The sequence below is a fragment of the Coenobita brevimanus genome, chromosome 58 (genome assembly GCF_032717465.1).
Source record: "Coenobita brevimanus isolate Jiangsu-jjx chromosome 58, ASM3271746v2, whole genome shotgun sequence".
NCBI lineage: Eukaryota > Metazoa > Arthropoda > Malacostraca > Decapoda > Coenobitidae > Coenobita > Coenobita brevimanus.
In genome coordinates, this window is record NC_137011.1 from 25,856,038 (window position 1) to 25,880,841 (window position 24,804).

Below are 24,804 nucleotides of genomic sequence, written 5' to 3' on the forward strand. Positions count from 1 at the left end.
GCAAAACATTGGAATTCAAATGAAATATGACATATTTCCTGAATTATGGTGAATGGAATACACATGGGGGGGTGCATAGGATGTCCCACTTTACTCGGCAGACAAATATTGAAATTAGTCCGAGAGCATTTTGGTTCCGCATCAGTTTGCATTATGCTTTCTGTTTTTGTATCATCAGTAAGTTTTCTGTCTTTTTGCTTTTGAATATCTAGTCATAACTTATAACAGAGCTGTGACAAGGTATGTGCTGCTGGATATTTAAAAGTGTTGGTGACATAAAGCTTCTTCAACTGTGTTTACAAGTCTTTTTTTTTCTTTCTGAATTTCGATGTTTTACTAAGTAAAATTTTTACATATTGTTGCAGTAATGACATAATTTGACTTAATCTGCCCAAACATGGGGGAGAAATCAAGGTACTTGTAAAACTTTACCTGAATTTGTATTTGCTACGAGAATTCAAAATTTCACACACATCTAGGCCAAGTGTTAAGCTTTGTAAGGATCTGTTTTAAAATTTATTATGGAAATAACAATATACAATATTTTAATTGGGCAGTCTTATCATTAAATGGTTATTGTAACTGTTGTAATAAATAAAAATTGAAATGCCTCGTTACTAATGGAAGCACCCGGACAATTATTCAGCCGCAAGCTTTCAAAACCTTAAGGTTCTTCTCCTCCCAGATGAGATCAGATAGACTATGGATGTTTATTAAGCTGTAAAACCTCTCTATTTGGGAGTTATGAAAGATTATGTTTGTTAGACTTTATGAGTGCATTGGAACCTTCCCTATACATAAAGTGCATACCAACACTGATATAACCACTTGGATCATATAATGACTGCATATTATATAAGCACTCAGATTATATGATAGTTCCCTGTTGTAGTGACGCATTTGGCGTCATTAGGGTCTTTCCTCTTAAATGCATGGTGATGCATTTAGCATCCTAAAATCAACAACAAAAAAAGCCAAAATTTACGTTTTTGGTCGATCTGCGTCATTTTTGGAGGCGTCATAGCTTGCCTGGCTCTTGTCAAACATAATGAGTTGGCAACTTTGGGTTTAACCCCTTAATCGTGGGGCGTCACTTTTGTGATGCTTGGGAGCAAGAGATCATACCACTTTTGCGTTTCTGTGTTATTTTGAATTCGCCCAGGCTTTCAAGTGGTGGCTTGTATCATCTATCAGTATGCCAATGTCCAACACTAGTCAGCACTCCTAATCTCATCTGTTCTCCCATCCATTGTTGACAATTTAGCCATTTCTCCCCGTTCTTGACTCCCCTCCCTACCTCCCCTCCATTACCCTATCCTCTCGCCTGCCTGGCAGTGCTACGCTAAGTAAATCTTCCCTGATTTCATCCATTGAAATAAGCCCTATGCCCTATTCTTATACCAAATAATATATACAAGAAAGAAATAAGGTAAGTGAGAGTGCCATACACCTAGAATTGGCTAATTATCACCTGACAACACCTCACGTGCACTCGTTCGCTAATTTTCGCTGTTTATTTCCCCTTGAAATATGCCGTATAATCTATTTTCGTAATAAAAATATATATAAGAAAGGAAGGGAGAAGCCTAAGTGATATTTACATTCACCTGAAACTACCTAATTATTGCAGGCCACCACACTGTATTCTACGCTAAGTAAATCTTCCCTGGAATTTTCCACTGATTTCATCCATTGAAATAAGCCCTATGCCCTATTCTTATACCAAATAATATATACAAAAAAGAAATAAGGTAAGTGATAGAGCCATACACCTGGAATTGGCTAATTATCACCTGACAACACCTCACGTGCACTCGTTCGCTAATTTTCGCTGTTTATTTCCTCTTGAAATATGCCGTATAATCTATTTTCGTAATAAATATACATATAAGGAGGGAAGGAAGAAGCCTAAGTGATATTTACACTCACCTGGAACTACCTAATTTATTATGTATTGTCTTGGTTTCCTGCCGATCATTACATTGCTATATATTAGCTGGTCTCACAAGGCTAAAGTTGGTAGTATTGCACTCACCCTAGCCAGGCAGCAGGAGGCCACCACTATCAGTTCACTGTCGTCTTTCAAAGTGAAAGTACGTCTGATTTGCTCCTGCTAACTTTCGCCGCTTTTTAGCCCTATGCAAAGGGCTCTATGACCTTTACCCCCTACTAAACCTCGTGTGGAAAGAGGTAAAGGGCTGACAATTGATAAAGAGTGACTACGATCTTTCTATTGAGTAAAACAGTGCAAGTGGAATTGTAAATAATGTATTAATAATGTGTAAACAGCAAGTGAAAGCAATGAATGTGGCATTAGGTTTCTTGGTCAATCCCATGCATAAAAAAAATGAGATTCTTTTTTTTTCAAAAATTAATTTTGTTCGTATAAATGAAAGAGTGCATGGAAAAGAATAGGAAACCAAATATGAGTTCATTATTGACCTTAGTTTGGCTGTGGTATGCTATTTGCGGACATTTGGGTGAAAAACGTAGCAAGTTTTAAAAAAATAAGAGCTTGAGCATATGATGTACGTAGCAGTCGCATGCTATTCTTCGTATGATGTACGTAGCAGCTATCGGGTTAGTTAAACTAACCTAACCTACCAAATCAGACCTAATCCAACAAAATTTAACCCCCAACCTAACCTACATTATCTGCAAAAGCGTCTTACCTAACCTAACCTGGCCTAATCCCTGTATGTGGTTGAAGACATATACAAAAAAAAAAAAATAAAAAAAATCGAACAAAGTGCTTTTTAATCTAACCTAACCTACCAAATCAGACCTAATCCAACCAAATTTAATCCTCAACCTAACCTACATTAACTGTGAAAGCTCATAAATCTGAGGACAGGGACGGGCTAACGTCACCCTCCCCAAGCCATTACTATACAGTGAGTTGATACTGCACGAACAAAAACACCTAAAGGACATATTTGTGAGAAAAATGTCATATATGAAACCCCCCCTAAGCTGAGGAGTAAATATCATTGGAAAGGCTGGAATTCCCCTTGGGTGTGACTAAAGGAAATGTAATACTACCTAAATTAGCACTATACAGGCACCTGACAGAACTAATGCCTAGCCTATAGGCTAGCCTTGGCCCTATACATTATGCAGATAGGCTAGGCTATTTAGACCGACCCTGCGTGGTTGAATAGTTTTTTTAAGGCAAATTTCTTCAACACACTAGTCTTTATACCTAAATCTTATATGTAATTAACTTTTGATATTGAAAATTGATAGAGTACTTCAAAAATCTTACCTTCCCTCAAAGCTTGTGCCTTTGTACGTATGGTAAATGCAGGATTTGAATGTTTGTGCAAGGTTACCATTGAAAATACTCAAACTTCGCTGTAGGTAGCAAGATGGAATGGCAAAATATCTAGAATAATGCCACAGACATTAAAATTTCATTTAAAATGGCTCAAATAACTATAACATTTATAGAATGTCATTAAATGTAAAAAGTAAATATTTATACATGATCAAAGTCAATTCCTCTATATCTAGCGAGAAAGTTTGGCTAGATTGTACGAACATGGCAACACTGTGTTTCAGGAGTGTTGTTTACGTCGATGATCTAGTATTATTTCGCATTCGTTAACAATAATAATAATAATAATAAAGAAAATTTTTAATAAACACTTAAAAAGTATTACTTTTAATATCATGAATATATACTGTACCATCATTTACATCGCTTAATTAAGAGAGATGATCATTTTAGGTAACGAATTATCAACAATCACTTCAGTCTGTCTGTCTGTCTGTCTGTCTCAATCATGGAGAAGGTTTGGGGAGGCCTTTGTTCAGGACACTAAATGGCTGATGATATATATCATCATCATCAGCAGCAGCAGCAGCATGACCTGCCCGCCTCCATTTCTGTTCTTTAATAACTTCTATAATATATTTTACTAATTTAGTCTGCTCCCTGACCAAAGATGAAGAGGGCGGGTGGCTCAGAGGTAGAGCGTCCGACTCGCAATCGTGAGGTTGTGAGTTCGAGCCTCTCATGGGTGACCGTTGGCGGGAGTGGTAACGCGCTCCTGTAACTTAATGGGGCTATATGGCAATTGTTGCCTAGCTCGGGGATGACGATCAAATCACCAAAGATGATGTTTTTCTGTCCCTCAAAGATATTCCCAAAGAGCAATAGAAACGACAATATTGGGATCCTTTATATATATATATATATATATATATATATATATATATATATATATATATATATATATATATATATATATATATATATATATATATATATATATATATGTGGATGTGATAGGAAGCGTTGTGAGGAACACACTGAGGTGGTTTGGCCATGTGGAGAGGATGGAGGGTGAAAGACTGACGAAGAGAGTGTATGTGAGTGAGGTGGAGGGTGGAAGAGGGAGGTGGAGACCTAGGATGAGATGGAGGGATGGGGTGGAGAGGTATATGAGAGAGGGGGGTGTGAGTTGGGAGCAGGGCAGTGAAATGGCGGGGGACAGGGCGACTTGGAGGCGATTTGTTTGTGGCCACCCCCAAACGGGATTGAGGTGTCTGGCAATAGATATATATATATATATATATATATATATATATATATATATATATATATATATATATATATATATATATATATATATATATATATATATATATATATATATATATATATATATATATATATATATATATATATATATATATATATATGTAAGTATGTATGTATTTTGATTTCCAATCAATAAATATTATAAAGTGCTAATAGGCAGGCTACATAATTACTTTCATATATACAAAAAAAAAAGGCATAAACTCACTGCTCTATACAGAATCACAAGCGGAACTAATCTATTCCATGAGTTCTACCACCACATACCTGTATATATACCGGTATCTCATACTATTCTGAGAGAATTCACATGAATTCTTCATCCAGTTTTACACGAGATCTTCTCAGCTAAGTTTCCTCGTGGAAAAGATGTAGAAATCTGGTGAATACGTGTCTACACGAGATTTCACCAAATATCCATGACTAAAAGATGTGGAATTCACGAGTGCCCACTGGGATTATACCAGTAGTGCTTGTGTCTACTTTTTGGGCACCATTGTGATTAGATTTGGTGTTTGCAATAGGAAATTAGGTGTTTGTGAATCGTTCGCGGCCATTATCAGTTGTCGGCCCAATGAAGATTATGCTACTGTTTTTCACCATGGCCCCACAATTACACTGCCTCTACCCTGCACCAAATGTGAGTATTCAACCATATAAAAAGTGACAGTGGATCATGTGAATATAGTGTGCAATAGCTAGTGAGCAAGGAAATGGTGGAACATGCAGCAGCTGTAGGGGGAGGCGGGAAACCACTGCTCGACACGACGTTGTCATGAATGGAATAATTGCCAAGGTGTTGATGAAATCATTGTTTAATATTGATATATGTGGGGTAGTGTTATAGTGCAATAAATAGGAGTACAGTGCAACAATTGTATGTGATAAAGTATTGGCTAGGGCATAAGTCATGCATGCCTTACAACCACAGCACGCCCACGATATATAGACGAAGAGAGAGGTAGACGCACGGTGGACATTATTGGGATCACGGGCTTGCTGTGATGTCACATTGTACAGTGAACACCTAAGGTAGTGTTGGTGTGGCACATGTGATCGACCCGTGTTTTCGCTTTAAACTTGTTATTCATTTGAAATAATTATCAATGGCCTTTCATGTGCAGTGCGTGAATGACCTGGAAACTAATAGGCTATGGGAAAGCCTAGAGTTTGTGCTGTGTACGGCTGTATGCCTGCCAAGAACAGTGACTTGAAGTACCACATATTCCCCAGAAATGATAAGTTAGCTAAGGTGTGGCTGCATAAGTGCCATAGGCTGGACAAAGTTAATGTTAAAACAGCAGTCATTTGCCAGAAACATTTCAGTTCAGCACGAACATTAAGAAATTTGAAATATAAGCTGTTGGGGTATAACATTCCACGGAATTTAAGAAGTTTAAAAGAAGACGCAGTGCCGGATCAACATCTGCCCCTACCAAGACACCAGGATGGAGTTGGCCTTCATGCAGCTTACAAAGATAAGAGAACTTGGATGAACTTGATATTTCTTGAAACTTGCTGTAACTAGGCTTAAATGTGATTTTAACATATGCTCAGTCTGATGTCAGAGGGATAAACAAGACCTAAATAAGTTCCCTATAAGTAACAGCCTAAGTTAGCCTAGGCCTAATAATAAATATGAACATTTTCACCACCCCAGTTTAGAACCAGAGTAGAATAGGCCTAGGCCTAATAGCCTACTGAGCCAAATTGTATAAGAATTTCAATATCTGACAGCTAAGTTGACAAATATAATTTATTGGACTTGGACTCTGGGATTGAGACTAGGCCTAGACCTACTGTATACAATATGGTGGTAAGTTAGGTTAGGTTAGTCTAGCCGGCTTCAAGTCATTCCGGCCTAAAGTTTTTCCTGCCCTAGTAACTTTGGCCTCCCACCCTAGTCACTTTGGCTTCTCACCCCAATACTTCCTGCCAGCATGGATACCTGTGTCAAGTACGGAATAAAAATCTCAAAAGCGAATTAAACACATGTGTATGTGCCCAAACGTTGTGAGATGTAGCCTAATAAAGATGACGTGAACAGAAAAATAATGGGAAAAACTGAAGAGACTGAATTATGAACCTTTGCCCTGAGTTTCTCTTGACCTGCTATGCTAACTTGGGTAGACCTCTCTCCAGCCCAGTCCAGTAGAACCCCTTGTTGATAGCATAACAATAACATTAACGTTATTAAGGTTGACATAAAGACTACCACGATTGTTCTAGCTAGCCTATCAGGTTGACATAAAGCCACTACCACGATTGTTCTAGCTAGCCTATTAGGTTGACATAAACCCATTACCACGATTGTTCTGGCTAGTCTATAAGGTTGACATAAAGCCAATACCACGATTGTTCTAGCTAGCCTATTAGGTTGACCTAAAGCCTCTACCACGATTATTCTAGCTAGCCTATCAGGTTGACATTCAGCCACTACCACAATTGTTCTAGCTAGCCTATCAGGTTGACATAAAGCCACTACAACGATTTTTCTAGCCAGCCTATCAGGTTGACCTAAAGCCACTACCACGATTGTTCTAGCTAGCCTATCAGGTTGACATAAAGCCACTATCACGATTGTTCTAGCTAGCCCATCAGGTTGACCTAAAGCCACTACCACGATTGTTCTAGCTAGCCCATCAGGTTGACATAAAGCCACTACCACGATTGTTCTAGCTAGCCTAACTGTCAGCTGACACTGTCTTTAATATTCCCTTAGCAATCCAATATGTGCCGGTATGAAATATGGAAATTTCGTAATTAATAAGTCACTATATTTCTTTAACTGCTACCTACCAACTAACTTATGATTAGAAGGACGTTTTATTTTTATTTATTTATTTATGTCCTTATTTTTTTTTATTGGGTCTGCAGACTACAGAGCACTGAGGTGGTAACTTGTAACGTGACGTCACAACCCGTCAATGTTTTGACGGTTTCAGAAGACTTTCCGCTTGGGTGATGATTTTAAGGCTCCTATGCGTCTACCACTCTCTTCGTCTATATATCGTGGGCACACCGTTGTCATGAGGGGAGAAAATAGAGGGGGTTTGGGGATATTTCATTTTATTATTGTTATGTTTATTCCGTATGCTTGTTGTGTGAAATAAATAAGCATGAGTGTTATAGTGATATATATATCGTATGCTTGTGTGGAACAACGTAAACAGTGCACCACGTGCTCGTCATAAACTATCGTCTGTATTGCACATGTGACCTACAGAGCACGTTCCTGTACTGTAGTGGTGAAATATACTGTGTTTCTTATAAACTGATAGATTTGGTTATGTGTAATGTGAAAAGAAAATGAGAGAGTGCACCGTGTGCTCCTAAGAAAAACATCACCTACACCTGACTTAGTACAAAAGTAGCGAAATCCAACGTGACCTACAGAGCACGTGAATGTACTTCAGTGGTGAAGTGTTTCTCATACAGTGATAGAGTTGGTTATGTCTCATGTGAAATAAAACCGTAAAGAGCACAGCGTGTTCTCGTAAGAAAAATACTGTCTGCCACATCTAGCTTAGCGCACAGGTAGGGGCCACCTACGTGACCTACAGAACTCACGTATAGATTATATTTTTCTTACGAGAACACGCTGCACTGTTTACGTGTTTTTTTTTCACATGAGCCATAACCAACTTTATCACTTTATGAGAAACACGGTATATTTCACCACTAAAGTACATACATGTGTTCCGTAGGTCATGTAGGTGGCCCCTACCTGTGCGCTAAGTCAGATGTAGCAGATGATGTTTTTCAAGGACATATATCATGAATCCCATGTGTTGTGCCAGTGTTGAGCAAAGTTCTTGGCTGGCTGTGAATACAATATCTTGATTGCTTTATTTCAGCTCACAACCCTATCACAGCAACTGATTCTCTAGTTGGCTTGCAACGACACCAAATTGTATTGCAAAGATGCAATGGGAGTTGGCACCAGAGCAGTTGAAAAAGCTCCTCGATGAGATCTAGTCGGAGAGTGACAGTGAGAGCTGTGCAGGATGCAACAGTGACATCCTCGCCTGCCAGGCCGAGGAGAATGGTGTCCCCAGAGCCCTCTGTCCCGTCCTCGCCCGAGCCGTCCCCTCCTAGATGAGGGCGCCGTGGTCCTCTGCCTGGATGCAGGGGATGTCCAAGGGGTTGGAGAGCAGGCTGAAGGGTGTCGGCAAGCCGACCCGCTGCCACCACTGTCACCTCCGCCGAAGAGGATCCCAGGTGGAGCAGTGGCCTGTTCACACCAAACAATGGGCCATTCATTGGCTCCCCAGGGATCAAGATGGATATCCCAACAACTCTGCTGCAATTCTTCCAGCTCTTCTTCACTCGCGAGTTGTTGTCATATCTCACCGTGGAAACCAACTGATACACCACATTCCTGGGGACTCATTTGGATGCCTAGTTCTTCTGCAATGAAGAGATACCAAGTTCCTGGGGTTATACCTGTTCATGGAGGTCGTGCACATGCCCACCATTAGACACTACTCAAGCAGTTCTGAGTTGCATGACTACCTAAGGTTCTGGTGGACGATGAGTGGAAGGTGTTTCACTGCCATCCTGAAGTATTTCCACATCTTCAACTCATTCGCCATACCCCTGGACAACCAAGATCGGCTCATCCACGTTTGCGCAGTCATGGAGTACCTCTTTCAGCAGTTCCAATCCATGTTCCAACCAAAGGAGCATCTCAGCCTCAATGAGGGCTCTTTGGGATAGAAGGGCAGGCTGTCCTGCATGTACAACCCCCAGAAGCCCACCAAGTACGTCATCAAGCTCTGCATGGTGGCTGAGTCATCCTCGGGCTACATCTGGAACCTCGAGGTCTACACATGAGCCCAGCAGACCCTCGAGAACACTGTGTGGGTCTCATGTAATCGTTGAAAGACCAGGGCTACAAGTTGTTCATTGACAACTACTACAGTTCTGTAGCCCTGTGGAAACGACTCCTCACTGCAGGCATATACGTGTGTGGGACCCTATGGCTGCCTAGAGGAGCACCACACCAGCTGCAGGCCATCACCAGAGCTAAAAGCCTGCCCGAGGGGGGCATGGCATACAGGTACAAGGACAATGTGCTCATCTTGCTGTGGAGGGACAAGCGCATTGTCAACATGGTGTCCACCTTCCACAGTGTCAACACCATTCCCAAGAGGGTGCAAGGGAAACTGCTTGCTCTTGATGGGTGGAGAACCTATGTGGAAATGGTTGTCAACAGACCCATTGTTGTGGAGGAGTACAACAGGTACATGGGTGGGGTGGATCATTTCGATCAGATGGTCCAGCACTACCCCATCCAACGGCGAACCTTCAAGTGGATGAAGATGATCACATTCTACTTCGTCCACATGGCATCCTCCAACGCATTCGCCTTGTACAAAAGGTACTGACACTGGACAGTAACTCTCCTTGAATTTGTGGAGCAGATCACCTATGATCTTCTGCATTTCCATGAAGAGGATTGAGCCACGTCTGGAAGCGTAATCCACCACACCCCAAACCTTCCAACCCGCCAAGACCTGGCACCCAGCAGGCACAGGCACCAGCTCCAGGACTGGTCCAGCCACCACAATCACCAGCATCACCTGCAGGAGGACCACCACGGGTGACATCACTGCCACCAGCACCACCTGCAGGAGGAACACGACGGGTGCCAGCACTGCCACCATCTCCAGTTGCTGGTCCGTTGGGAGAACTCATGCCTAGGCCTGCAGCTGCCCCTCCCGCATGACAGGACCACGGAGCACCAGAGCATCCAATCAAGCTTCACTGTGTGATAGACGATGACGGCAGGTTGGACCACACTCTGGGCCGCCACCGGGCGAGGATCCCCAACGGGAGAAGGCCCAGGTATATACCTTGTGCTTCAGGTTGGGGGTGAGGAAGGACACAAGGAACATGTGTCCTGTATGTGATGTGCTGCTTTGCATGGGTAATTGTTTCGAGCAGTACCATGCTGAGCGATATCTTCACTATGTGGAGTAGACTGTAGCACCAGTCGAACAGGGCAGTACTCCCGAGGTTGATGGCAAGCTGGTGATAGGGAGAGCTGGAGCTCCCGTTTCACCAGCCCTCAGGACTTGATCCTGACCATCTCCCTTTTCTGAACATTTTCAGTGCATTCATTTACACAGAGAGTAGGCCAGCATGCTCTCATAATACCTCTACCTTCAACTGTCTACACCACACTACATGCGCATAACATATCACACCTTCTATTCACAGTCTTTAGTAATGGCCGCTGCAATCTTACTATCAAATGAGGTGGTACCTCGGATTGCCACCACCGGCAGGGTAGGGCTGGAGGCACAGGGTCCTCCCGGTCGCCATCAAGCGACTGTGCCGGCAGCGACTGTTGCTATTTCCGGGAATGCTAGTCGGCGAAGAGGTGACGGTGCGGCCTTATTCTTTACCAACATCCGCAGCCTTACCACAAATTTAAACTCAGCTCATTTTTTCCTTCAGTCCATATCCCCTTTGGCCCTTTTCCTCACAGAATCACAAATCTCACCCTCTACCGATATATCTCCATTTTGTTTTCCCGGTTACCATCTCCTTACAAACTTCCGTAACAAAGGCGGCACCTGTTGTTATATCAAATCCCAATATGCAGTTGACACTATTTTAAACTTCACTTCATCCAGTTTTGATTACTCATTATATAAATTAAATTGCCAAAACATTACCAAATATATCTGTGTAGTTTATCATTCCCCCAGTGCTTCTTCGGAACCCAGTGTATTTGATTCCATATCCACTCAGTTGAGTAACCTTGACCTTGCCCTTGGCAATGAAATTACCATTTTGGGTGATTTTAACATACACAATGTTGAATGGTTATTGCATTCTGCCCGGACTGACGACGCTGGTCTAGAATGCGAGCTGTTTGCGGAATCGTTTAATCTCACCCAGTTGGTAAAGCAACCAACCAGAATACCTGATAATCCTGACCATAATGCCCATCTCTTGGATTTATTCTTGACAAATAATCCAGATCAATACAGGATAGAGGTACTGTCACCACTTGGATCCTCTGACCACAATCTCATCAAAGCCTAAATTAGTTAACCCTCCTACACCTCCCCATTCTGAACTTGTCAGGGTGACCTGATGGCACTTTGACAGGGCAGACTGGGATGGATTTAAAAATTTTCTTGCTGATGTTCCATGACAGTCTTTCTTCTCTAGTGATCCCAATTCTACCCAGTCCCACATTTGCGACTTAATACTAGGTGGTATGGATTTATTCATACCAAGTCAACAATTCACTAAAAGATCAAACTCTCCAAAATGGTTTGATGGCAATTGTGCCAGAGCAACAGCCCAAAAGTCATAAGCATATAACTCTTACTTAAAACCGAAAACATCTGAATCACTCTCCCAATATAAAATTGCTAGAAATCATGCAAAAGCTGTATTAAATCTACCTAAATCAAACTTTCTTCAAAAGCAAGCATCAAAACTACTTAACAACCCTAATGACAATAGAATATTCTGGTCAACTCTTAATTCTTTCAATAATAACTTTAACAAGTCATCTTCCATCCCCCCACTAAAATCTTCAGATGGCAATAATACAAATGGCCCACGTGGGAAAGCAGATATCTTTGCTAGTACGTTTGCCAGAAACTCTACCACAGATGATACCAGCCAGAATGTCTCAGTACTGGAACTTGATTCTCCCGAAATTGACCCACTTAAAATACAGACAAGATAAGTAAAATCCATCCTAGACAATTTACCTACCAACAAAGCTCCAGGCCCAGATGGAATTCCGCCAATTGTTTTGAAAAAGTGTTCCCCTGAACTTGCCTCTGTCCTAGCTAAATTATTCAGACTATGCATACGTACTTCTATATTCCCAAATTCATGGAAAGAAGCCAATATCCACCCAGTTCCGAAGAAAGGAAGTTCGTCTGACCCCTCCAATTACAGACCAATAGCTGTCACATCTTCTCTTGGTAAGGTATTTGAAACTTTAATTAATAAGCATATTGTTAAACATCTTGAATCCAACAACTTAATTAGTGATAGACAATACGGTTTTCGCCACGAAAGATCCACCATTGACATACTCAATCTCTTGACTCATACCATCCATCAGTCAATTGATCTTTTTGGAGAAACTCATGCAGTAGCTCTTGATATCTCTAAAGCTTTCGACAGAGTATGGCACCGTTCCCTGCTGTCCAAACTTCCTTGCTATGGACTAACGTCTTTTGTTCCTTTGATTTCTTCTTATCTTAGTGACAGGAAAATAAGAGTAAAAGTAGATGATGTATATTCGAATTTCCACTCAATTAACGCCGGCGTGCTGCAGGGATCAGTTCTGGCGCCAACCCTATTTCTGGTTCATATTAATGATCTCTTATCTGTCACTCACAATCCCATTCACTCATATGCAGATGACTCAACACTACATAGTTCATTCACACTCAGACATCCATTTACAAAGTCTAATATCTCTACCTCTCAACTCAGGACAGCCATCTCCATAAATCAAGATCTATCTACAATCAGTGAATGGGGACAAAACAACCTTGTCTCTTTTAATGCTAGTAAAACTAAATATATACAGTTTACTAATAGACAGATATTGCCAGATTCGTACATTACCTTCAGTGCTACTAATATTCCCATCTCCAAAAGTATTGAAATTCTTGGTGTCTCACTTAACAGTGCCCTCAGCTGGACCTCTCATGTCAGATCACTTGCTAAAACCGCCTCAAAGAAACTTGGATTATTGTACAGAGTCCGTAACTTCTTCGCCGATGAGCAGTTAGCTATAATTTATAAGAGTCATGTGCGCTCTCAGCTTGAATATTGCTCACCCTTGTGGAATGGTTGTGGAGAGGTTGCATTAAGACAACTAGACAAAATTCAGAATAAAGCTGTTAGAATCATTAACAACCCTGCCATTACATATAAACTACCTCCCCTGCAAGTAAGAAGGAATGTTGCCTCCCTTGCATTATTTTACAGATATTTTTTTGGCAAATGCTCAGACGAAGTTGCGTCCATGGTGCCACCTCTCCATGCCTTCCCTAGTGCTACACGGGCATCTGGTTGCGCTCATGACTGGAATGTCACTCAGCCATATTGCAGAACTTCTGCCTATCAGAATTCTTTCATTCCCCGAACTGCATCTCTCTGGAATTCGCTTCCCCAGAGTTGTTTCCCTCCAAATTTCAACCCACAACTGTTCAAGTCTAACTGTTACAGATATTTTATGAACAGAGGACACCAGTAATCTGGTGTATGGATAATTTTTTTTTTACCCATTTGTTTTTCCTTCCTCTGTTCTGTTGTTTATAAAAAAAAACTATTGGAGTGCACACACACACACACACACACACACACACACACACACACACACACACACACACACACACACACACACACACACACACACAGTACAAAACTCCTCACCTCCAAACCCATCTGGTCCTGCAGGAAGAGCATCGCCACTGGAGAAGTAAGTGATTTCTCTTTTTATTATCTATTTACCTATCTTTATGTCAGTATATTTACACATAGATATATACTGTTATATACATCAACATAAATGACAGGAAAATAGGTACAGCTTCAGTTTCAGTTGCTAGCAACAGGTGTAGTGTTCATGTGTGGTTTCTGAGAGGACTACAAAAAAAAAAAAAACATGTAATTTTACAATAGTAGTTGGAATAAAACCAATAAAAGCATACCTAGCAAGCAATGTTTGTGTGCTATGGGAAAATAACATAAGTGACCACAGATGACAGCAGTTCAGCAAGCGGTTGGATACACCATAGTTTTTTGCATTTTTCTCGAAAACTATGAGGCGAAGGAGAGCCTTTCTGATATCAAATGAAAGTCCATGAAATTCTGCATAAGATGATGAAATAAAAACATAACACTCCCAAGAAAAGTTTTTCGCTAGAGCTCCCTGAGTAAAAAGTCTGTTGTCTGTCAGAAATTGGTATTACCTTTTCGCTTATTACTCGAAAACCATAAATTGTATCCAATGCCGACAAACCTATTCAAAAGCTAATAAAATTCTCATTCAAATGATGTATAACATGTAGAGATTTATTAGTAAACATTCGAGCTATGATGTTGGGAAGTGAGATGAATGTTCCCAAATGTTTATTCACACTGCCATAATGTACGTATAGTGTGTGTGTTTTCTTTTTTTTTGGCTTATTGTGTAGAACAAACATCGACGAATAGGAATATGTGGGTTTTGTGGCAAAATAAATATGTTTGGATGATGAAAATAAGCCGAGAATACACTTTTTTGGAGCGCACGGCGGGCGGCAGGGGGTGGGGAGAAAGCGATGTGTTGTGGAACGCGTAACCTATTAAAACTTACAATGAGCAAAAGGGTTAACACAAACGTCACAGAAAACGAAACCAAAAGTTTTCATCTGGTACAGATCCAGGTGAAACATAAAACTGCTGTTTTATAATATAATATGTGATGATTCCACTCAATATAACATATACTTTTATATATATTCACAATAATTTATGAAAATCATAGAAAGATTTTATCACACAGTTCTGTAAATATTTTTTACTCACTTCTCTTTTTTTTTTTTTTTTAAATATCACTTTAAAAGGAAGAAGTTAAGTGTGATTGTTTGGGTGGGGTGGAGTAATATAGCACAACACAAGTGCTCATGGGCACTTTGGGCCCTCTTGCACTTGCTCCTGTGGAGGGCTATCGCGCTCCGTGCTCTCTTTCTCGTGCTTCACACTATTTCCTCGTGCTGCTTACTCATTTCCTTGCCCTTTGCGTGCACGTTATGATCGTTTCAGGTAATCCGAGTCACGTTTATGTGCTGTTCTAGTCTAACGTTGTCACTATCAGCTGTCAAGGCGACATCGATATAAAGCCATCAAAAACTCTACGATGACTGCACCCCTAATTTCACACTCACGCCGGGAGTGGCGTTTTTTGGTCAAACTTTGATCGCTTATTAAATATAGTAAAAATTTTTCTATCATGATGGGGCCAAGTTTTTTTTTACATTAGGGAATTTTTTGCAATTTGTGTGCCAATTTTGATGCGATTTGAATGTGTAGTTTCAGCTGCCCAAATTACACACACACACACACACACACACACACACACACACATGGCTATTGCTACAGTAAATTAGATTCCATAGCCAAAGCCAATACAAAACTTGGACTTGCTGGGCACTGGACTATAGAAGCTCAAAGCCCAGAAATCAACAGCCAGACAGAACACTCCTGTGTTCAGACACTGCTGTGGAAAGTCGAATCCTGACATCTGTCGTGAATCATCAATTTAGTGCTATGTTTGGACTTAATTTGTCTCACCTGTCGGTACACCATCCCTATCATACCAGTCCATTCCCCATCACTGTCCATCATTCCCCACTGCCCATCACCTGGCTCCACATATTTAATTCTGGAATGCATAATGAATTTGTTGCTGTGAAGGTTCAAGGTTAAACTACATAATTTTGATGCAATTTTCAGTGTAAAAGCAAAAACATAAGGAAAATAGCCCTACATGTACTGAGTTAATAGCTAGTTGTATAACATGAAAATCATCATCAATATTATCATTTCGTAATAAATGGCATGAGTAGGATACAGAGACAGTAGTAAGAAACATAATAGTGACATTGACAGATGAAACATGCTATCCAGTCATTCATCAGTCATGCTTTCGAAAAATTAGGCTTCAAACATATTTACGAGAAGTTCATATTGGCAGCAATAGTCTCCAACAGGTTGTTTTTCGAGTTGAGGCTAATGACCTTCTTCTCCCCGGCATAGTCTGGGTCGTCGATGGTCACAGTGACATCAATTGGCGCCACCACCCTTGACACCACGACGCGTGGGCGGTGACTTAACCTTGGGTAAAAAAATTTAAAAAATCTTTCCCTGCAGTTGATTTTAACCATCACAGTATCCTGTCCCTTCTTCAATCTGATGCCACAAAAGTCTTTTGTTCATTTATGTTAGTGTCAAATGATTACTATTCATTCATATAAGTCAACGCATTCATCCTGAAGTTGTAAGGGGAAGACTATATTCAATCTCTCCAATTTATAAAGTTCCCTTAAGTTTAAAAAAAAGCCTCTTGAACTAGCAAGAATACAACACGAAATGCCTCACAAGAGTGACGAGGTAAAGAGGAATTTTCGTATCGAAGCAAGAGAATATTTATCTTAATGACACTCTTGAGGCCTGACACGGACCAGCAATTCTTGTCGTTGAGGGCCCCACACATCGCCGTGTGGGATCGCAATTTCTCAGTTGTGTTTTGTTACGCATCTGTACACCCAGTTGCCGAATAAGACAATTATCAGCGACGATTATATTTGACAGTCCTGAATGTAAGACTGCCTGCTTTCTGCTCATGCAGACAAACTCTTTTCTTTTCCTGATCGTGACAGTTTAGACCCTTAACTCGAGCACCATCTATCGCTAGCTATTTTATTTCGCCTAATTATTCATCAGGAATTTATTGATAGAAATTTACTTATGCCCTGGAGAATTGGCAGTATATTTATATGAGGAGCTGAAAGAATTTCACTGTACACAGAAGTGGTTCGGTCATAGAACGGAGTTTGGTTATTGGATACTGGAGACAGCAGTGTCGGAAAATATGTAAAGTACTGGCAAGAAAGTGCACGAAACTTTGTTGGAAAAATAATTATTAATGAACCATAAAGCTGTAATTGCTCTTTTGGAAACACACAGTGGTAAAGAAGGTGTGCTGTAATTAATTTTTATAGGTAGCTCTGTAGCACGAAGGTGAAAGGAAGGAATATCGTGTTTTCAAGTGATTCATTTCGTCGTGTCTGAGGACCAATTTAAGGCAAATATACAGCACATTCCTTAAATATCGAGATTGTTTGGCATGTCTGAAATGCAGCAGTGGTAGCTGACCATAGAAAAAAATTAATTTTTCGATTTACATTGTTGAAGAAGACTGAAAAGAGGAATATTCGCGCGCGCGCGCGCGTGCGTACGTGTGTGTGTGTGTGTGTGTGTGTGTGTGTGTGTGTGTGTGTGTGTGTGTGTGTGTGTGTGTGTGTGTGTGTGTGTGTGTGTGTGTGTGTGTGTGTTCTTACCTAATTGTATCTTTACAGGAATGAGTCAAGCTCGTACTGTCCCGTGTCTTAAACCATATTTACCGTACATATCCTTAAATTTGTGAATTGTTTTGGCACACACTATTTCATTCGGTAGTGCATTCCATTGATCAATTGCTCTGTTTGGGAAACTGAATTTCCTTACGTCTTTATCACCTCTCTTCTTATGCAGTTTTTTGCAGTGTCCTCTTGCTGATGCTTCTCCATATGTTAAGTAATCATTTATGTCTATTTTCTCCTTTCCTGATATGCACTTATATAGCATTATCATGTCACCTCTTTTCCTTCTCTCCTGTAAAGTTGGTAGATTCAGTTTATTTAGTCTTTCTTCGTAGCTTAGGTCTCTTAAGCTTGGTATCCATCTTGTAGCGGCCCTTTGAACTTTTTCAATCTTGTCTATATGCTTTTTGAGATGAGGACTCCAGACTACTGATGCATATTCCAGGGTTGGTCTAATGAATGATGTTATTATCCTTCTTAGCATGTCATCATTTATGTATGTGAATGCTATTCTCATATTTGCAAGCAGTGTATACATGTTCTGTACCTTCTCGGTGATGTGGTCAGCCGGAGATAGTCTGTTATTGATAATCACATCTAGGTCTTTCTCTCTTTCTGATGTGTATACGGTTTTATTTCCTAACTTATAATCCCAATCAGGTCTTTTTCCACTTTTACCAAACTTGATTACATGACACTTGTCCACATTGAATTCCATTTGCCATGTACTACTCCATTCTTGAAGTTTATTTAATTCTTCTTGTAGCTCTTTACAAGAGTCTGTGCTAGTAATTCTCCTTTGTATTTTTGCATCATCTGCAAACATATTCAGATAGCTCTCATTTCCAGTGTTACTGTTTATATCATTTATATACACTAAAAACATGATTGGTGTGTATGTGTGTGTGTGTGTGTGTGTGTGTGTGTGTGTGTGTGTGTGTGTGTGTGTGTGTGTGTGTGTGTGTGTGAGGTAGAACAATTGCAACTTTTTGGCGACTGTGTAAGCTTTCTAATACCAGTTGTGAGCATAAATTAGCGAAAATATTAGTATTTTGTGTGTCCAGTCGCCGAGCTAAGCATGAACTGTTGACCTGGAGCCCAGGGGAAATACAGGTGAGTTGGTAAAAGTGTTGCTTAGTGCTGCTCTGGATGTTTAGATGCTGACTTTGAGAACATACAGCCAAACTAGTAAACATGACCTCTCTTCCATATGAGGCACCCCAGCCTTTGACAGGTTAGTGTCTATAAAGTGTAATTGATTTTCTCCAGTGTCTATGTGAAAAAAAAAAAAAAAAAAAAAACGCCTTGAAAGCACAACTTCCATCTGACATGGAGACCCTTTGTTCACATGTCTAACTTTCCTTTTTTTCCCTGTTACAATACTTTATTGGGGTTGGCGCGATAAGAATTATCCTTAGGCTTCTTAATATACATATCGGGATAATACAAATCAACTATATATAGGCTATGCGAGACTGCCCTGAAAATGCCCGAAAGGATTGCAAAGCTGAGCGAGAAACGTCCCATCAGCCATTCTCAGTGACTTTCTATAGATTTTTTTCTCTGATTTTAACCGTGATACCTTCATCCAACTCGCTTTATTCTCTTTGTAAAGACTGGTACTATACAGTTCTACAATCAAGATAAACACTTTTCAACATATTGTAGGTTAAAATCCACTATATACATAGCAATAAATGTAAACGATCGTGCATGTAACTTTCATAAAACTTATTCTGCTTTGAGGATACTGCCTTCTTAGGCTCCTAGATATTTTTTTTCTTTCCATCCATACAATATTAAAAAAAAAAAAAAATCATCATTTAGGGTCAGTCCAGCGAAGGTCGGAAGTGAACAATTACTGTCTGGGCGTTCAGGGAGACAAACGTATCATCCACCGTTCTTAGTCACTTTGTAAAATAATTTCTGTCTCTGGATCTATTATTATTCTCTTTGTAAAGACTGGTACTGTACGATTCTGCAATGAAATTCAACACTTTTTAAAATTCTATTGGCTAAACCCACTATGAAAAGTGTATGTGTAAACATTTGGCCTGCTACTTAGATTTTCTTAAAATTCATTCAGCTTTGAGGTTGTTTTTATTTAATTTCTGACTGTTGCATAAGACTCCTCGAGACACCTTTCCATTCATGCCATTTTTTTTTTTTTAATACGTCAGTTACAGTAGTTACCTACCCTCCACTTTTGACCTACAGTCATCAGAATAGTTTTTATTTATCACCTTATTCAAATTTGGATGTGTTTTGAGAAAAACACAATTTCGCGGGAAAAAAAAAAAAAAAAAACGCTTGGAAAAAGTTACTAGGCGTGATTTCTGTCTCAGCGCAAGACGACTCGGCTAGATTTATGAAGTATCCTAAATATGGGCGAAGGCCTTAAGAGTAAGGGCATACATTCTTCACCTTCTTATGTCATAATAAACCACTGACTGTGTTGTCTGCACAGATTTCAGTCATTTCAATTAATGAGAAATAATCTAAGAGTGAAACTAACATGGTTTCCGTAATTAAACAATAATATATGATAAAAGTAGGTTACCTGGAAAATTTGTCAAAGTAAAATGCGATCGAGGATTTCATGGCAAATCCTTTGTCAGGTGACCAGGTGGCTACAGTCACTGGTTGAGTTCCTGGCTGACTATAGGGCAGCTTAGTGTAAATATTTAGTCTGAAAAATAAAGGTAAATTTTGCTATTATCGTGTCCAGGAGCTTGCATTTTACACAGGAAAAATGCAAACCAAATGCAAAATACGGTGAAAAAGTGAATAGTTCAGGATGTATCACAGATTCACAAACACACAAAAACACAGCAAAATATACTGAGATCATAAGTTCATGTGCATTTTTGTCTGTATTAAATTGCATTGTTTATAAATGCTATCTAAACATTTCTAAGCTAGTTTCTTTTTGTTGCCAAATCATTTATTCAACGTTTCCTTAGTATTTTGCATTACATCATGAGGGATGCTACTGTAAAAGGGATATTCTACTTGTTACTGATCCTTTAATGAAGTCTTTGAATAATAAATAAAAAATCAAACAATAACCACAATATTTGTTATTTACACGTACTTAATCCAGGTTGCTGATTTGCTTTTTGCAGGACCATCATCGTAAGAGTACCATAACATATTTAGCTCTAACCTGAGTGATGGATCATAAGTAAACTGAAGTAGCATAGAGTTGGTCATGGCAAGTGGGTTGTGGATATGCTGGAGGCGGTGGAGTGGGAGGAGAGTGAGGACAAGGAGCCTCGTAGACCACACCATGAGGCGGCCCTCCAGGGACCACTTGGCAAAGGCGGCAAGGAACACTGGATCATCACTCACTACCACCACCGTCACCGACCATGACACCTGCCGTAGCTGGGTACGCCACCAGGTACTATTTAGTTCACTGACCTGCCCAGCTCAGTGATATTGTAAATGACCTGCCTCTGTCAGGAGTAATTTACAGTAACTGTGACCCTTCTCCCATAGCTGTAATGTGAGTGACCTAAGTGTCAGCAGTAAAAACAGAGTGACATACCTTGCGAGCCTGACCAACCAAACTTGACAGCTGTGCCTGCGTCACGTTGGCATCCTGGGCATTCCAAACCACTTTGAACACACTCACACCCCACGGTGCTGTAACCTCAGCTGCGTGATCAAGCTGTAGTCATATTATTCGAGCATTCAGGATAATGCAGATATTAAAAGACAAGTAATATGTAAGTCATAGCAAAGGGTGTGAGACTGGTGATGTTTGGTCGGAAACTGATTATTACATATCGTCTATGTAAAACTGATCTACTAGCTAAAATGAAAGAGTTCACTAATGAAAGGATATCAGCTTCTTCAGAGTGTTTGAGTGTCGATGACTGAATACGAATACAGACACCATTACACTCACGGCTGTTTTGAGAGGGTGGTTCGAAATGGCTTGTCCTTGTTAGAGGTAAGATTTGAAATAATGAAAAACGTTCATTTCTACAGTAATAAAGAAGAGATGGAACTGTGAGAAGAAAAGTTAATTAGAGTTTAAGAAAACTAGTTTAGTGTGACGCAGAAATTATACAAGGATTGCTTGTGAGTGTGTTCAGGTCCACATTACTTTACTGGATACAAGACACTGTATGGCATTAGCATGAAATGTAAGCATTGAGAACAGTGGATATAAATTTGCTAAAGGCTACATATAGTTAGTATAAAATGTAATAAGAAATAATGGAGATTGTGAAAGGTGTTGATTAAGAGGGACCTTGACGAAATGTTAAAGGTACTGTAAAACACGTATTTGCCGTGAGAACAAATCTAGTATCCGTAGATGTACTCATATGGATTGCCCTTACATTTTTTTTTCTGCAGCTGGGAGAAGCAGATGGACTGTGAACCATTGCCATGCACGAGAAATTTACACTCCCTGGGAAAACTATCGCACTGTTGAGAGTGCAATCATAGTTTTTCAATTTAGGTGACATGTATTAAAACTATGGATACTAGTCTTTATTACTAACATCCTTATATCTATTACTTACCCTAAGACTTTGTAATGAAATTCCTTTCTTTCTTATGGTGGAATAAACTGTTTTGGCGGTTTCCATACATGAGTTTCAGTGAATGCAGTTGTCGCAGTGACCATCAAATCTATTAGGTGTGTGTGTGTGTGTGTGTGTGTGTGTGACCACAGTGTATCTTCCCACTCTTATTTACATTTAGTGGTTAGCGAAATTAAATATGAAAGAACACCAAATACTTCAGAAATCTTTTAAGCTTACTTAGAGTCCCAAAAATTATCTCTGAATCAAGCTGCATATCAATTTAGGGGCATGTGCTATAGAGTTTATATATTTACTTTTATCTCTGTATTATTTCTAGGGGGATCAGTTACTGTATTTACTAATGAACAACAATAAAGTACTTCTGTATTCTTATTGCATTGTTCTTCTCCAGGTCGGTGTATTAACTCATTATGTACTAGTTATAGGCCTCTAGTTCTGTTACACTTTAATTTGATTGGCTGGACGGAATATGTGTGGCTTGTACAGATCTCACTTCCTGCACCAGGAAACATCTCGGGTCACAGCTCCACCCACGGATGCATGTGCATAGTGGAAAAGATGAAGATGTTGGTGTCAAGGCCAGTACAATAACACCTTTATTTATATACATTTATGCATTTGCATGACGTACTTTGTCTTCCGCAGCCCTGTATCAACACAGTGGGATCGCTTGGGGATGATACTTGCAAGTCTACGAATCTTTGGATTTGTGGGTTTCTTGGCCAGGCCTAGTGTCACGTGTGCTGGTACTGCAACAGGCACCGAAAGACTCATTTTCTTCAGCTACTTATTTTTCCATCTAATTATTGTAATGTTGCATTCATTTGTGAACTCTCCTTTGACCTGTTGTGTGAAGATATTCTGCAACTCTACATTATCAAGTTACTTTAAATCACTACAGTAATATTTGTATTGTGTCAATTTATGCTGTTGTCTTAGTAACCAGAGCTGTGTGATAAAGCTTATTTATTGTCTTGGCTTTAGACCTTTACTAAACATGACTGATATTATATTTAAAAAAAAATGGGGTTTTGAGAGTTTTCACTGCTATTTTTAGCCAGCTTTAGTACTGTATTGCTGTGTTGTCTTAGTATTCAGTACTTATCAACTCCATACCCTTTGCGGATGTTTTGGATTCGTAGCAATCTTTTCAGTAGGCAATAGTGTATTGTTTCAAGTTGTTATCGTCACCTTACCAGCGAGCTTTTGTCAGTGATGAGAATCACAAAGTCTCCGTGTTGTGGAGCAGCTTCGAGGATGGCGTTCAATAAATCCACCATCGCTGCAGCCCTGCCATCCTCATCTGGATTGTGATTTTGACTTTGTGAAAGCGGCGAATTTTTGAAAGCTTAATTATGGTCTCCTCCCAAAGATTTTGTTCAGCATAAGAGAGAGTTTTCGAACTGGGGGTTGCATTTAGACTGGATCTGCTCCTTCAGTACTAGAGCTGAATAAAAGCACTGAACTGATTGTCTATCTATCTATTGCCAGACGCCACAATCCCATAAGGGGTGGCCATTTGACTGTGAGTTATTTGTTTTATGGGGAGGGGCACTAATCCTCCACCAACCCACTTGTTGACACGTAGGGAGCACGTATGATTTGGTTATATGGTTACCACCCAGCGTAGTAAATGGTTTCTAGGCTTACAGGAAACCATTTGGCTTCAGAAGATAAAAAAATAATATGGATAGTATTAAGTCCTATTTGTCAAATCAGTTGATAATGAAAAAGTTGTTGAAAATCTGTAATTATCAGGTAATCATTTCACTGTATTTTATCATTTTGAATACAGTGTAGTTATTTTTTCTTTAGCTTATATTTGCAGTATATTATATAGTATTTTTCATCTGACGGGATCTTCTACTTTCAAAATGGAATGATTACATATAGCCCTGAATATTTCCTTAACTAAAATCGAGCTAAATGAAAGATAACAATACCATGAATAGAACTCAAAAACGTGTTATCATAGAGTTAAGACCTGCCCACTCACCATCAGTAGAAATATAGGCAGCAACACCAAGGCAGAAGTTGATGGCAGTCAGGGTGAGGGCCAGTGTGGTGGCTGCGTCCATCATATCTGCCGGAGGGCATATATTATTAATTTTGTTAGTATTCTCGTTGCAATAAGAGATATATCATCAACCCACTGGAGATTTATTTTTCACCTTACACTTCATTTTCTTGTTCTTAAAGTTTAAAGATGATTTTTTTCTAGCTTTGGGAGAGACATCAGGTTGTGAAGGGATGAATGAAAACCGTTTCTGGTTGCGTCACTACAAACGGTCTCCCCAGTTACCAAAAGAAGAAGGAAGGAAGGAAAGAAAAAAAACACAGAAGAAATAAAGACAGAAAGAAAGACAGAGCAAGTGAGAAGAAAAAACGTCACCGAATTCAAAAAATAAGACACTGTACTGCATTTGGCCACTACGTCATTTCACATATTAATAATCAGTGAATAATAAAAGTTTTGGCCATAATGATAGATGAAAATTATCTTTGGCAAAATTAT

At 39.8% G+C, this 24,804-nt stretch overlaps 1 protein-coding gene across 1 annotated transcript in view; it reads right to left on the bottom strand.

Moving 5' to 3' along the window:
• Window positions 1-24,370, bottom strand: part of LOC145402698 (uncharacterized) — an 86,188-nt gene extending 61,818 nt beyond the window's left edge. Inside the window, exons 1-7 of the mRNA XM_080274670.1 lie at window positions 24,286-24,370; window positions 23,486-23,592; window positions 21,278-21,400; window positions 20,894-21,114; window positions 20,288-20,416; window positions 16,322-16,480; window positions 15,938-16,028 (exon numbers count right to left, since the gene is read on the bottom strand). Of these exons, the coding sequence (XP_080130796.1) occupies window positions 15,938-16,028; window positions 16,322-16,480; window positions 20,288-20,416; window positions 20,894-21,114; window positions 21,278-21,400; window positions 23,486-23,592; window positions 24,286-24,370 (915 nt within the window). The remainder of the gene's footprint in view (window positions 1-15,937; window positions 16,029-16,321; window positions 16,481-20,287; window positions 20,417-20,893; window positions 21,115-21,277; window positions 21,401-23,485; window positions 23,593-24,285) is intronic.
• Between the last annotated feature and the right edge of the window lie 434 nt (window positions 24,371-24,804).